Raw genomic sequence first — 13,051 nt, 5'->3', positions numbered from 1 at the left:
ACAAAACACCCCCCACATACCTACTCCCAATAATACTCTGACACTAGGGTATATGGGTTAAATTGTCCACAGCTTTATTAAACAATCTCAAATAATAATAATTAGCATATATTTATAATAATAATATAATATATATAACCATAATAACTTAACATGTAACACATGGGTCATTGCCCCCCCATGCTCCGCCCTCACATCCGTATCCTTCTTTTAATATAAAGGGCAATGACCCCACATAAATAACAAATATATATATAAGTATAACATTTCAACTTTACTCCAACATAAATTACTTAAAGTACCAAACATAATTAACCATGGCAGGGGTATACCCGGATACCCCTACCCCACCAGGTTCTGAGTCACCTCCAGGACTCGAAACTTACCAACCACCAATGACCACAATGTTTCCAGTCCATCACGTTCTTCCTGGGGAGCCTCTATCCTCTTCTTAGGCTCCCTATCCCGCCGCTGTTACAAAACGGGATAACCCCTTAATACAACATAGACCTAGGGAGGGTGGGCGGGACAAACTTAACCAGGTAGGAGATTAAAAGTGATACTTGCAAAATGGCTACCTATTTAAATAGCCAAGCCCCTTACCCACAACCCACCAGTCCTGGCCGTTTCCTCCTAAGCCCGCCTCCTAACCCCTGTCAAGGCCCTTTTCCGCTAAGCTGTGCTTTGGCTACATGGGGCTACATTTGCTGCATCATGGGCTTTCAAGGCCTCAGCAATGCCTTCTCAGATTTGCAAAGCAGCTACCTGGTCTTCTCTTCACCTACAATGTAATAGAGCAGCAGGAAATGCTAGCAGAATGCTTGGTTGTATAGGGAGAGGTATTAGCAGTAGAAAGAGGGAAGTGCTCATGCCATTGTACAGAACACTGGTGAGACCTCACTTGGAGTACTGTACACAGTACTGGAGACCCTATCTTCAGAAGGATATTGATACCTTAGAGAGAGTTCAAAGAAGGGCTACTAAACTGGTTCATGGATTGCAGGATAAAACTTACCAGGAAAGGTTAAAGGAACTTAACATGTATAGCTTGGAGGAAAGACGAGACAGGGGGGATATGATAGAAACATTTAAATACATAAAGGGAATCAACACAGTAAAGGAGGAGACTATATTTAAAAGAAGAAAAACTACCACAACAAGAGGACATAGTCTTAAATTAGAGGGGCAAAGGTTTAAAAATAATATCCGGAAGTATTACTTTACTGAGAGGGTAGTGGATGCATGGAATAGCCTTCCAGCTGAAGTGGTAGAGGTTAACACAGTAATGGAGTTTAAGCATGCGTGGGATAGGCATAAGGCTATCCTAACTATAAGATAAGGCCAGGGACTAATAAAAGTATTTAGAAAATTCCATCCATAAGGCAGTCTAGATCCAAAATGCTGGCAAGTTCCCACTGCATGAGAGACACGGCAACCGTGGACAATAATTTTGGTCTTCTTTGGGACTTGTCAGTAAGGTTTAGGTCATACTAAGCTAAGCAAAGTGGGGAAGGGTTAACTTGGGGAGCATCTATGCGACTGTATTGAAGCAAAAATGGAAAATATTAGAACAAGCAAATGCTCATAAAACTAACACTTGCTGTTAATTGCCGTTCAGGTCTAAATTTATTTCCAGTCCTTGCAAGCCTATATTGATGTGTGCCCACATCAATGTAGGCTTGCTAGGTCTGGATTTTTATTTCTTGTTGTTTTTTGTCTTTTTAAAACATTCAATATATCGTATGTATTCTGATTCTGCAGGTATAGAAACATTTGGCCTTTATCAAAGTAATAGTAATGGTTTCATGGAAAAATTCAATTATGTAAAATAGATTTTCTGACAGTATTTTTTTTTTTCAATTAAATCAACATCCATACAAACCATGAATATATCATGTATGGTGTACCTACTTATAGAGATTATACCAAGGTCACATAGTACTATCCACTCCTCTATAATATCTAAACGTAAAGAGTTATTCCAACCAACAAGACCAATTCAGTGATTTGGTTATAATTGAAGGAGTCTGATTGTGCAGTGTTTTAGCTTGAAGCACTGCACATACTGAGTTATTGTTAATTGTGTGCTGGGGGTGCAACAACTTTTCCAAACTAACTTATGCCAATTCTTTGCATAAAAACGTCTGTCATTCACAGAGTAAAACTCTTCCTATAAGCATACAGAGTGCCTGCAAGGGGAAGATAGTTTTAGCCTCTCTCCCTATTGTGTGCATACTCTGCTAACTGAATGTTTTTGTTTTAAATTTTTTTGTAAAATCTCCTACTCTCCATCCCCTTCTCCCTCCCTCCCGCATTCACGCACTCTTAAAGGACCACTATAGTACTAGTTTTCCTGGCTTTATAGGGTCCTTGGGTCCCCCTCACCCTCTGGGCCCCCCTCCCGCCGGGCTCTAGGGTGAGGAAGGGGTTAATCCCTTACCTTTTTTCCAGCGCCGGGCTCCCTCGGCGCGGGGAACTCTCTTCCTCCTTTCTCCGTCATCGGCTAAATGAGGATGCGCGGCACGAGCCACGCGTGCATTCAGCCAGTCCATAGGAAAGCATTCTCAAAGTGAAAATCACAGTGAGAAGCGCAGAAGCGCCTCTAGCGGCTGTCAATGAGACAGCCACTAGAGGCTGGATTAACCCATAGGTAAACATAGCAGTTTCTCTGAAACTGCTATGTTTACAGCAGAAAGGGTTAATCCTAGATGGACCTGGCACCCAGACCACTTCATTAAGCTTAAGTGGTCTGGGTGCCTATAGTGGTCCTTTAACCAGTGAAACAGTCCAATCACAGGCTTCTCTATGAGAAACCTGTGATTGTCCCATGCAAGGCCCGGGTGACATCAGGACGGGCATGGAAAATCAGCGCTGTGAACTTTGCCCGCCGCTGGTATAAGGTAAGTTTTAAAGTTTTTACTACAGTTTGGTAGGCTGGGGACCTATTATTAATACCCTATAGGACATTGTAATCTAAAAAAAAGTTTGTTTAAGGGTTGGTGTAACCCTTTCATCTGTATTTTATTTGTATCTTCTTTCTTTTCTAATCTCAGTTAAACCAGTGGTGAAGGTTTCAGATCAGAAATCAAACGGAACCACAAAGCTTCTCTGCCAGGTGTACAGGTTTTACCCCCGGGGCGTGGACGTGAATTGGAAGAGAGATGGCATTGAGGTTCCCTCGTATGAAGCCAAACAGGTTCTTCCCAATACTGATGGCACTTACCAGATCACAGTTACTGTGGAAGTACTGCCAGAGGAGATGGACAGACACTCCTGCCACGTGGAACACATCAGCTTGGACAAAACACTTATTGTGGAGTGGGGTAAGTGTCACCATAATTGGGGGTAAACACAGAAATAGTGAGGTGTCAGTGAATGTGAAATTTTGAGTCATTGTGGTCACTATGAGTAGTTATTGTGTGTAAAGTAATAAACTGAATACTATGAAAACCCCAGAAAATGGTGAGATATTAAAATTTAAAGAGTTGCTCCAAGCACCATGATCATTTTTTTTAAGTTGTTATGGTGCAAGCACCCTGTTTGTGCAGTGTTTCTGTATGCATTTATACATATACTGAGATATTTAATGTTGCTATTGAAGGTGTTCCTCCACCTGTAGCAGCTCACATTAGTCAGCCCCAAAAGAGAGTTCTCGATCGTTAATTCTGTACATATTCTACACACAATCACTATTCATTGGATATGAATACTCAGGTGCCGCTATCATCCAATGAATTAATGGCAGTAAAAAACAAAGAAAAACAAGTTACCTGTGCTCTCTCCTTAATCCCTATGTACACTGCGTGCAGAATTATTAGGCAAATGAGTATTTTGACCACATCATCCTCTTTATGCATGTTGTCTTACTCCAAGCTGTATAGGCTCGGAAGCCTACTACCAATTAAGCATATTAGGTGATGTGCATCTCTGTAATGAGAAGGGGTGTGGTCTAATGACATCAACACCCTATATCAGGTGTGCATAATTATTAGGCAACCTCCTTTCCTTTGGCAAAATGGGTTAAAAGAAGGACTTGACAGGCTCAGAAAAGTTAAAAATAGTGAGATATCTTGCAGAGGGATGCAGCACTCTTAAAATGGCAAAGCTTCTGAAGCGTGATCATCGAACAATCAAGCGTTTCATTCAAAATAGTCAACAGGGTCGCAAGAAGCGTGTGGAGAAACCAAGGCGCAAAATAACTGCCCATGAACTGAGAAAAGTCAAGCGTGCAGCTGCCAAGATGCCACTTGCCACCAGTTTGGCCATATTTCAGAGCTGCAACATCACTGGAGTGCCCGAAAGCACAAGGTGTGCAATACTCAGAGACATGGCCAAGGTAAGAAAGGCTGAAAGACGACCACCACTGAACAAGATACACAAGCTGAAACGTCAAGACTGGGCCAAGAAATATCTCAAGACTGATTTTTCTAAGGTTTTATGGACTGATGAAATGAGAGTGAGTCTTGATGGGCCAGATGGATGGATTGGTAAAGGGCAGAGAGCTCCAGTCCGACTCAGACGCCAGCAAGGTGGAGGTGGAGTACTGGTTTGGGCTGGTATCATCAAAGATGAGCTTGTGGGGCCTTTTCGGGTTGAGAATGGAGTCAAGCTCAACTCCCAGTTTCTGGAAGACACCTTCTTCAAGCAGTGGTACAGGAAGAAGTCTGCATCCTTCAAGAAAAACATGATTTTCATGCAGGACAATGCTCCATCACACGCGTCCAAGTACTCCACAGCGTGGCTGGCAAGAAAGGGTATAAAAGAAGAAAATCTAATGACATGGCCTCCTTGTTCACCTGATCTGAACCCCATTGAGAACCTGTGGTCCATCATCAAATGTGAGATTTACAAGGAGGGAAAACAGTACACCTCTCTGAACAGTGTCTGGGAGGCTGTGGTTGCTGCTGCACGCAATGTTGATGGTGAACAGATCAAAACACTGACAGAATCCATGGATGGTAGGCTTTTGAGTGTCCTTGCAAAGAAAGGTGGCTATATTGGTCACTGATTTGTTTTTGTTATGTTTTTGAATGTCAGAAATGTATATTTGTGAATGTTGAGATGTTATATTGGTTTCACTGGTAAAAATAAATAATTGAAATGGGTATATATTTGTTTTTTGTTAAGTTGCCTAATAATTATGCACAGTAATAGTCACCTGCACACACAGATATCCCCCTAAAATAGCTATAACTAAAAACAAACTAAAAACTACTTCCAAAAATATTCAGCTTTGATATTAATGAGTTTTTTGGGTTCATTGAGAACATGGTTGTTGTTCAATAATAAAATTAATCCTCAAAAATACAACTTGCCTAATAATTCTGCACTCCCTGTATTTTTAAACAAATGGAGGTTTTTAGTTACCTCCAATGGCCATGGGAGGGTAAGCCCACCTGCCAACGTCAAGGCAGACCACCCTAGGTGGGCCCTAACTCTAACCATTCACCTGTCTTTGTTGAGCCTCTGGCAAAAATATCTCTAATGAGACAGAAAGGGGGTATTTGTTTTTTTATAAACACCCCTATACATTTATTAACTCTTAATAGGGAACACATGAGATGGGCGGCAGCATTGAGAACCCACTAACAGTTTAGATGGTATGCTTTCCTGAAGAAGTGTGTTTTGAAAAGATTTTTTGAAGGAGTGGAGACTGAGTGAAAGTCTAATGGAGAAGGGAAGGGAGTTACACAGAAAAGGTGCAGCCCTGGAGAAATCTTGGAGGCGATCATCAGATGTGTTAGTATGGGCAGAGGATAGATGTAGGTCTTTGGCAGGGCGCAGGAGCCTTGATTGGACATACTTGTGTATTAGGGAGGATAGGTAGGTTGGAGCAGCATTATGTAGGAACTTGTAAGCAAACAGCAGAATTTTAAATTGAGCCCTATATCTAACTGGAAGCCAGTGTAAAGGCTGACAGAGGGGGGAGGTGTGTGAGGTGCGGGCGGACAGGAAAATGAGCCTTGCCGTCGCATTCATTATAGATTGCAGCGGTGCAATCTTGTAACATGTAAAACCACTAAGAAGGGGATTGCAGTAGTCAAGGCGAGAAAGAACAATGGCATGGACCAGCACCTTAGCTGCATCTGGAGTAAAATAGGGGTGGATGTTTTTGAGATGGAAGTGGAAGGATTTGGCAATTGACTGGACTTGAGGGGTGATGGAGAGGTTGGAGTCAAAGAGAACAGCTAGGCAGCGAGCCTGTGAGCTAAAGGTGATGGTGGCGCAGTTGACTTGAAGGGAGACAGACATGGGAGTAGCAACAACTGAGGGAGGGAAGACCAGAAGTTATGTTTTGTACAGATTCAGTTTAAGGAAATAAGCAGCCATCCAGTTGGAAATTGCAGAGAGGCATTCAGAGACACGAGTCAAGATGGGCGGAGAGAGATCAGGAGAGGACAGGTAGATTTGTGTGTCATATAATGATAATGGAAGCCAAAGGAGCTGATGAGTTTACCAAGGGAGGCAGTATAGATGGAGAACAGTAGGGGACCAAGGACTGAACCTTGGGGAACACCAACAGAAAGGGGTTGGGGAGAAGAGGCAGAGCCAGAGAAAGAAACACTGAAAAAGCGCTGGGAGAGGTAGGAAGAGCACCAGAAGAGAGCAATATCTTGTAGACTGAAATTATGGAGAATGAGAAGAAGCTGTTGATGATCAACAGTGTCAAAGGCAGCAGAAAGATCAAGGAGAATTAGGATACCATAATTGCCGCGAGATTTAGCAGCGATTAAATCATTGGATACTTTGGTCATAGCTGTTTCAACACAGTGACGAGTGCAGAATCTAAACGGGTCAAGCAGAGAGTTGGATTCAAGGAAGTCTGTCAATCTCGCATACACAACTCTCTCAAGGATCTTGGAGGCAAATAGCAGTAGTGATATAGGGTGGTAGTTGGATGGGGAGTTGGGGTCAAGGTTAGGCTTTTTCAGAATTGGCATTATGGTTGCATGCTTGAAGGGCGAAGGAAATGTGCCGGAGAAAAGGGAAAAATAAAAAATTTTAGTAGGAGGAAGAGCGGGAGCAGAGTGCAGATGAGATATGTGGGAATAGGATCGAAGGAACAGGTGGTAGGATGGGTGGACCGGAGCAGAGCAGAAACATCTTCCATTGTAGCAGATGCAAATGAGCATAGAACAGTGCAGTGTGTGGGGTTGGGTGACCTATTGGAAGGGGAGGGAGAGAGGTTAGAGATCTCTGCCCTGATGGAAGAAATCTTCTCAGTGAAGTGAGTTGCAAAGTTTGAGGTGAACAGGGTGGTAGGAGGAGGGGGAGCAATAGGGTGACGGAAAGCATTAAAAGTGTGAAATAGGCATTTGGGGTGGCAGGACAATGTGCTTATGAGGGTGTTTGAAGTAATTTACTTTTGCAGAGGAAAGAGCCAGAGTGTAAGAGCGCAGCATAAATTTATAGTGGATGACGTCAGGTGCAGAGTGAGACTTTCTCCAACAGCGTTCAGCAGTTCTAGAACATCTTTGGAGATATCGGGTTAGCTTGGTGTGCCAGGGTTGTAATTGGGAATGCTTTCTGCGTTTAAATGTAGGAGGTGCCATGATGTCTAGTTTACAGGAGAGGGTGGAGTTTTAGAGTGAGGTTGCAGAGTTAGGGCACGTGAGATTTGAGATGGGTAAAAGGAGAGTTTGGAGTTTGGTGGAGAAATGCTGGTCAATAAATCATTTCTGGTGCAAGTCTCTTATTGCATGACCTAATATTGTGATTGGTGTGTGCAGTTACTTTCTATGTTTGCATCATCTTCATAGAGCTCTAGTTGTCTTACAACGGTCGGATGGGCTTTGGCTCTCTCATTCCAAGTCCTCAGAAGTTGGTTAATCCATTGTGTTTCCTTGCACATTTCTGCTGCTTGTATAGAAGAAAGCACCCTGATTCTTGCTCCAAAGAGACCTGAGCTATAGCTTTGCTCCTGCTATATTTGTTTGTCAAATTTAGTATTTTCTCTTAGGCTTATAGCTTTTGTCCTATGACTTGTACCAGTCATACCCATGGACAGTGGAGGTGCTGTGGAATGCGTTGGAACTTTATAAATAAAGAATGCTAATAGTCAGGTCCTCTTAACACCTCTTAGACCTGATTTTCCAAACTTATCACCTCTAGTAACATCTTTTATTTATCTATCATTTAGAGCCAAAGTCAACCCCCATCTCTGGGATAGTGATTGGTGTTATTGTCGTTCTTGGAGTGATTGGCGCTGGTGCAGGATTTGGGATTTGGCAGAATCGTTCAGGTAAGGATCAAACTTATTGCATTTGTAATTGGCCAAAAAGAGCATCTTGTCAAAATATGTTGATATAAAGCAGGTGCAGGGCATCCCTGCATGTTCACTGGTGGAGAAATCACTGGCTCAGTCAGTGCAGCTGGAGCAGGATATTCCTGCATGTTCACAGGTGGCACAATCACTGGCTCAGCCAATATGGCTGGAACAGGATATCCCTGCATGTACACAGGTAGAGCAATCACTGGCCCAGTCAGAGCAGCCGGAACTCAGGCAAACACAGGGATATCCCTAAACCTTTCCGGCTTCTGGCTTATAAACTGTAGTTTGCTCTCTCTGTGTTACAGACTCTATTCATTACATGTTGAATAATGTGCAGTTAGTAGGATGGAATATCTGTTTTATCTGTTTTATCTGTTTCTCTTCAGGACAAAATCGCAATTCTTCTCCAACGGTAAGTAACACATTTGTCATACATGCACTATGACTGTTACTGGAATGTGTGTCTGAGCTGTCTATGTATTATATGTGTGCTGTGTATTAATATACCCCATACCCAGGCTGTATACATGGTATGCTGTAGTTGGAGCATCATCCAAATGATTTATGGAACCATGGGTGAGGGCTAGGCTGGCACTGTCACTTTTCATCTTAATGTCATCACGGTCCACAAGGATAGAGCCCTGGAATAGAACCAGGTTAATCAATAGGACAAAACTACACCCTGCCTTGCTATATACCAACAAATAGTTACTATGCTGGATTCCTGGTCTCTATCAGAGTTCCATCCCTTTGCAGAACAGGCCATTTTCCTGCCTACAAGCCACAGCAATGCCCCCTATCATCTCGGTTACTTTCTTAGTGCTTTTAAAACCTCCTGACATTGCCAAAAGCTTTAGTCGAGCCTTAATTAAAGGGTGAGCAGTCTAGTGGTAGTAGGTGAAAATTGGGGGTAACCCCTAATATTTTATATCTTAAACAGCAAAAAGAATTAGAAATAAAACAAAAAAATGAAAAATTGTTAGAACAAAAAACTACCAGTAGATGTCGCCAGAGGTTAGGAAATAAGTATCGAAATGGAGTCTTTATATGTCTATTAATAAAACTTAGCTTTTAATATATAAAATAAAACAAGTGTGACAAGCAATATTAAAATACGGTAAGTAGTCCTAAATCTGTCTGTAAGATACCAGTACAGATCCTATTTGAAAAGATTAGACGATCGTATAGTATATTAAACCAATCTAAATCAAAATTACTTTAGAAGATAACCAGTGGGTGAGCCCCTTCGAGGGCACCCCTTAATAAAAAATCTGTCTATTCTGTCTTGTGCCCACCACTTAAAATTAGTAATAAGCTCTTAGGACTGCTAAAAGGACTATTTACCTTTACTTATTATTAATTTTGAAGTGGTGGGCATAAGACAGAATAGTCAGGTTTTTTATTAAGGGGTGCCCTCGAAGGCACATGAGATAAGAATCTTTTACCTTGAAGGCTCCCTTCAAAGATCTATAGACCAGCTATAAGATACGCATTAGCTTACTGTTTTAAGTACCCTTCCTTGTGTTGCTTATTACAACATTAACTATACAATAGGAGCTCAGAAATACAGCAGGTCTGTTCTGAAGAATAAAACCCGTTTTTTCTTTTACCGATACATTTTTCTGATCTGTCTGCACTATTCTATGTAAGAGATTCAGGTCTATTTAGAACCAACCTGACAGATCCTTTATAACTCAAACTGCTACTTTGTAACGACTGAATACACAGCACGAGAAATGGATCTTTATTAACAGCACAGAGAAAAGTCTATCTGCCGATGTCAGAATGAGGAATGCATCCTAAGTTAAACACCGTAATAGTTTAACTGCTTCATATGACTAAAGGAAGCACCTTGGGGCTCACCCACTGGTTATCTTCTAAAGTAATTTTGATTTATATTGGTTTAATATACTATACGATCGTCTAATCTTTTCAAATAGGATCTGTACTGGTATCTTACAGACAGATTTAGGACTACTTACCGTATTTTAATATTGCTTGTCACACTTGTTTTATTCTATATATGAAAAGCTAAGTTTTATTAATAGACAAATAAAGACTATTTCGAAACTTATTTCCTAACCTCTGGCGACATCTACTGGTAGTTTTTTGTTATAACAATTTTTAATTTTTTAATCACATACAGGAGGCTCTTGCAGGGTCTAGCAAGCTATTAACATAGCAGTGGATAAGAAAATCTTAATTAAACAGAACGTGCAATAAAAAAAGTCTAAATAGGGCTCTCTTTACAGGAAGTGTTTATGGAAAGCTGTGCAAGAACTAATAGCCACACACACAAGCAATGGAGCCCTTTCCCTATACACAAAGATGTATTATCCAGCTTTAGGGTGGCCGGACTCAACGCAGATAGGAGTATAGAAAAAGGTAACGATTAGTCTGACAGCCCAAGGTCAGGAGTGGAGATGGAAGGATAATCGTAGAACAATACAAAGGGTCAAGGATACCAGAAAAGTCAGAACTATAGCACCGCACATTTGGGCTGCAAAGACCACGACAGGGCAAGGACGTGATGTCAAAGAAGGTATAAATAGGTCTAGGTGTGTGTTGAAAGGGAATAAATTATGTTAATTATGAAACAAGTATAAATGGAGTGCATTGATTGGGCTACTTCCCCTTTAGTCCCCCCCTGACCCTCCCTTCAGATCTGAAAATAGTTCTTGCTCATTTGTGACATTACAGAGTGAACCTTTATCATTTGCTCATGACAGATCACACCCATAAGGGCAGTCCAGAACCAAAATGCTGGCAAGTTCTCTCTGCACGAGAGTTACAGCAACCCCAGATGATCATTTTGCCTTCTTTGGTTTTTCGTGGTTGCTGTTGCTGTCTCCTGGTGGCAGCCCAGCTGTTATTCAACCCTGTGGTTTACTACTAATTAGTGACTGTGTTGCCGATTTATATTTAATATTTATTTGTTTTAACATGGCTGTACACTTTTTTCTATACCCGTTATCTTTTCCTTTCTGTACTGTAGCAGGAATTTTCTTTTTATATCAAGATTATTGTAGCATGGTTAGGATGTTTAGTCTAGTCTAGTCTAGGTGCTCTCAAAGGTACGCAGGGCCAGCTTTAGGCGCCCTGTACGAAAAATCTTCACAGCACCGCTCCCTGGCCACACTCTTTCCCTGGACCTGCTAAAGGGTAAGGGAATGGCAATATCTAGGCCAATATATTTTGGCCAATATAGCTGCTGATCTGCAAAGAGTTGAATTGGAGATTTTTCTTCCGGTTCACTTGAATTGGCATAGGTTAGTCCTTACCATGCCAATAGATTAGAATAAACGTAAGTACTGACTAATACCATTTTATGATTAAACCAATTGACGTGAAACTTATTCAGGAATATGACATATCTCCCTGGCATCTTCGTATTTATAGTTTTCTGATTAAAAGAAAAGTCTCACTTACTGACATAACCTCATCCAGATGTTGCAACTTAATGCACATGCTTTTTAACACTGGCATCAGAACAAAGGCACTTTGGTTATATCTAGTGTTATACATATAGATTTTTATTATAGTTTTATATATCATAGTAACTATTTGTGTTATGTCCTATTTGGAATCTACAATGCCTGTCAGCCGTGTCTATGCCAAACAAATATCTGGTACCTTCTAGACCATGATGGATCTAAATGATGCCTACCTTTAAATCTCTTTTGGAAGAGTTGCAAGGGATTTTGGGAATCCTCTGCCTCTCTAGTTTGGGATTCCAATATCCCACTTTATAGCATTCATTTTGTTTTTGTGATTGTAAGCAGCGTGCATAATGCTGTATAATCCACAAGTCATAGAGTGGGGCACTAAATGTCTTCCAGATGTATAAAATGTGTGTTAAATGAACACTATAGAGGTTGGAATACAAACATGCATTCCTAACTCTATCCTTTTAAGAGTAGCAATGTGTAAAATGCAAAGCATTGTGGTAGTTGTACAACAGATGGGGATTTATCTTTCGGACACCTTTGTGATTGGGGGGGGGGGGGGGAGGGCAAAATAATTATTGGACTTGGGCCCTCTTAACGTTAGTTCCGACCACTGGCTGTGCAATATATGTTTTTATATTTATGATAATTATACTAATAGAATGTTTGTTTGTTTTTCTCTCTTTTTAGCTCTGAAAACAGCTGTGGTCATTACGGCTAGTTCCCTATAAGGGTAACATATAGCACCTGGTACTGTGTAATCCTATAATAAGTTCTCCTCCTCTCAGCTCACTTGTATATATTCCACACGTGTCGTGCAATAATGGGTAAACAGTGTGTTTGGTGCTGTGCGTGATTTTTTTCTGTCTTTTACCATGTTGGTGTGCACAGCACTAACCTACATCAATCAGCTCAATATGCATTCTTCCTGAATTCTGTGTAATTTGTCATTTAACCAAACAGAAATAATTAATTCATTAATTCACTGGAAATACTAGAGATCAGTGAATTCTGTTTATAAATCGGATCCATTTAATGTATCTGGAGTTGGTTTTACATTTATTGATACATAGGAAGTGAACTATAAAATGTAGAGTAATTTTGATCTATAATTCCAATTATGTAAATCGAGAAAACTGTTATTTCAATTTAAGAAGCTGTATCACTGTGATCCCCCATTACTCTGGTGTATTTTGCTCCATCATCAAGTCTAACATATTGTTTGAAAGACCAGCTTTCAGGAGATCCTCCCAGTCTAAGCATTTCTGAACAAAATGAACATGCATCATTTTTTAGTGTTTTTTAATTCCTTTAAATTCAAGCTTGACATCCA

The 13,051-nt window shown here is 40.9% G+C and overlaps 1 protein-coding gene across 1 annotated transcript in view; it reads left to right on the top strand.

Moving 5' to 3' along the window:
• LOC134573606 (class I histocompatibility antigen, F10 alpha chain-like) overlaps nt 1-12,467 on the top strand; it is a 57,719-nt gene extending 45,252 nt beyond the window's left edge. Inside the window, exons 3-6 of the mRNA XM_063433391.1 lie at nt 3,054-3,323; nt 8,141-8,242; nt 8,659-8,684; nt 12,409-12,467. Coding sequence (XP_063289461.1) covers nt 3,054-3,323; nt 8,141-8,242; nt 8,659-8,684; nt 12,409-12,414 — 404 coding nt within the window. The 3' untranslated portion in view covers nt 12,415-12,467. The remainder of the gene's footprint in view (nt 1-3,053; nt 3,324-8,140; nt 8,243-8,658; nt 8,685-12,408) is intronic.
• Nucleotides 12,468-13,051: the final 584 nt, after the last annotated feature.

Source organism: Pelobates fuscus, chromosome 9, assembly GCF_036172605.1.
Source record: "Pelobates fuscus isolate aPelFus1 chromosome 9, aPelFus1.pri, whole genome shotgun sequence".
NCBI classification, from domain to species: Eukaryota; Metazoa; Chordata; class Amphibia; order Anura; family Pelobatidae; genus Pelobates; species Pelobates fuscus.
Note: the sequence above shows the minus strand (reverse complement) of the source record. Positions and strands in the feature narration are given on the sequence as shown.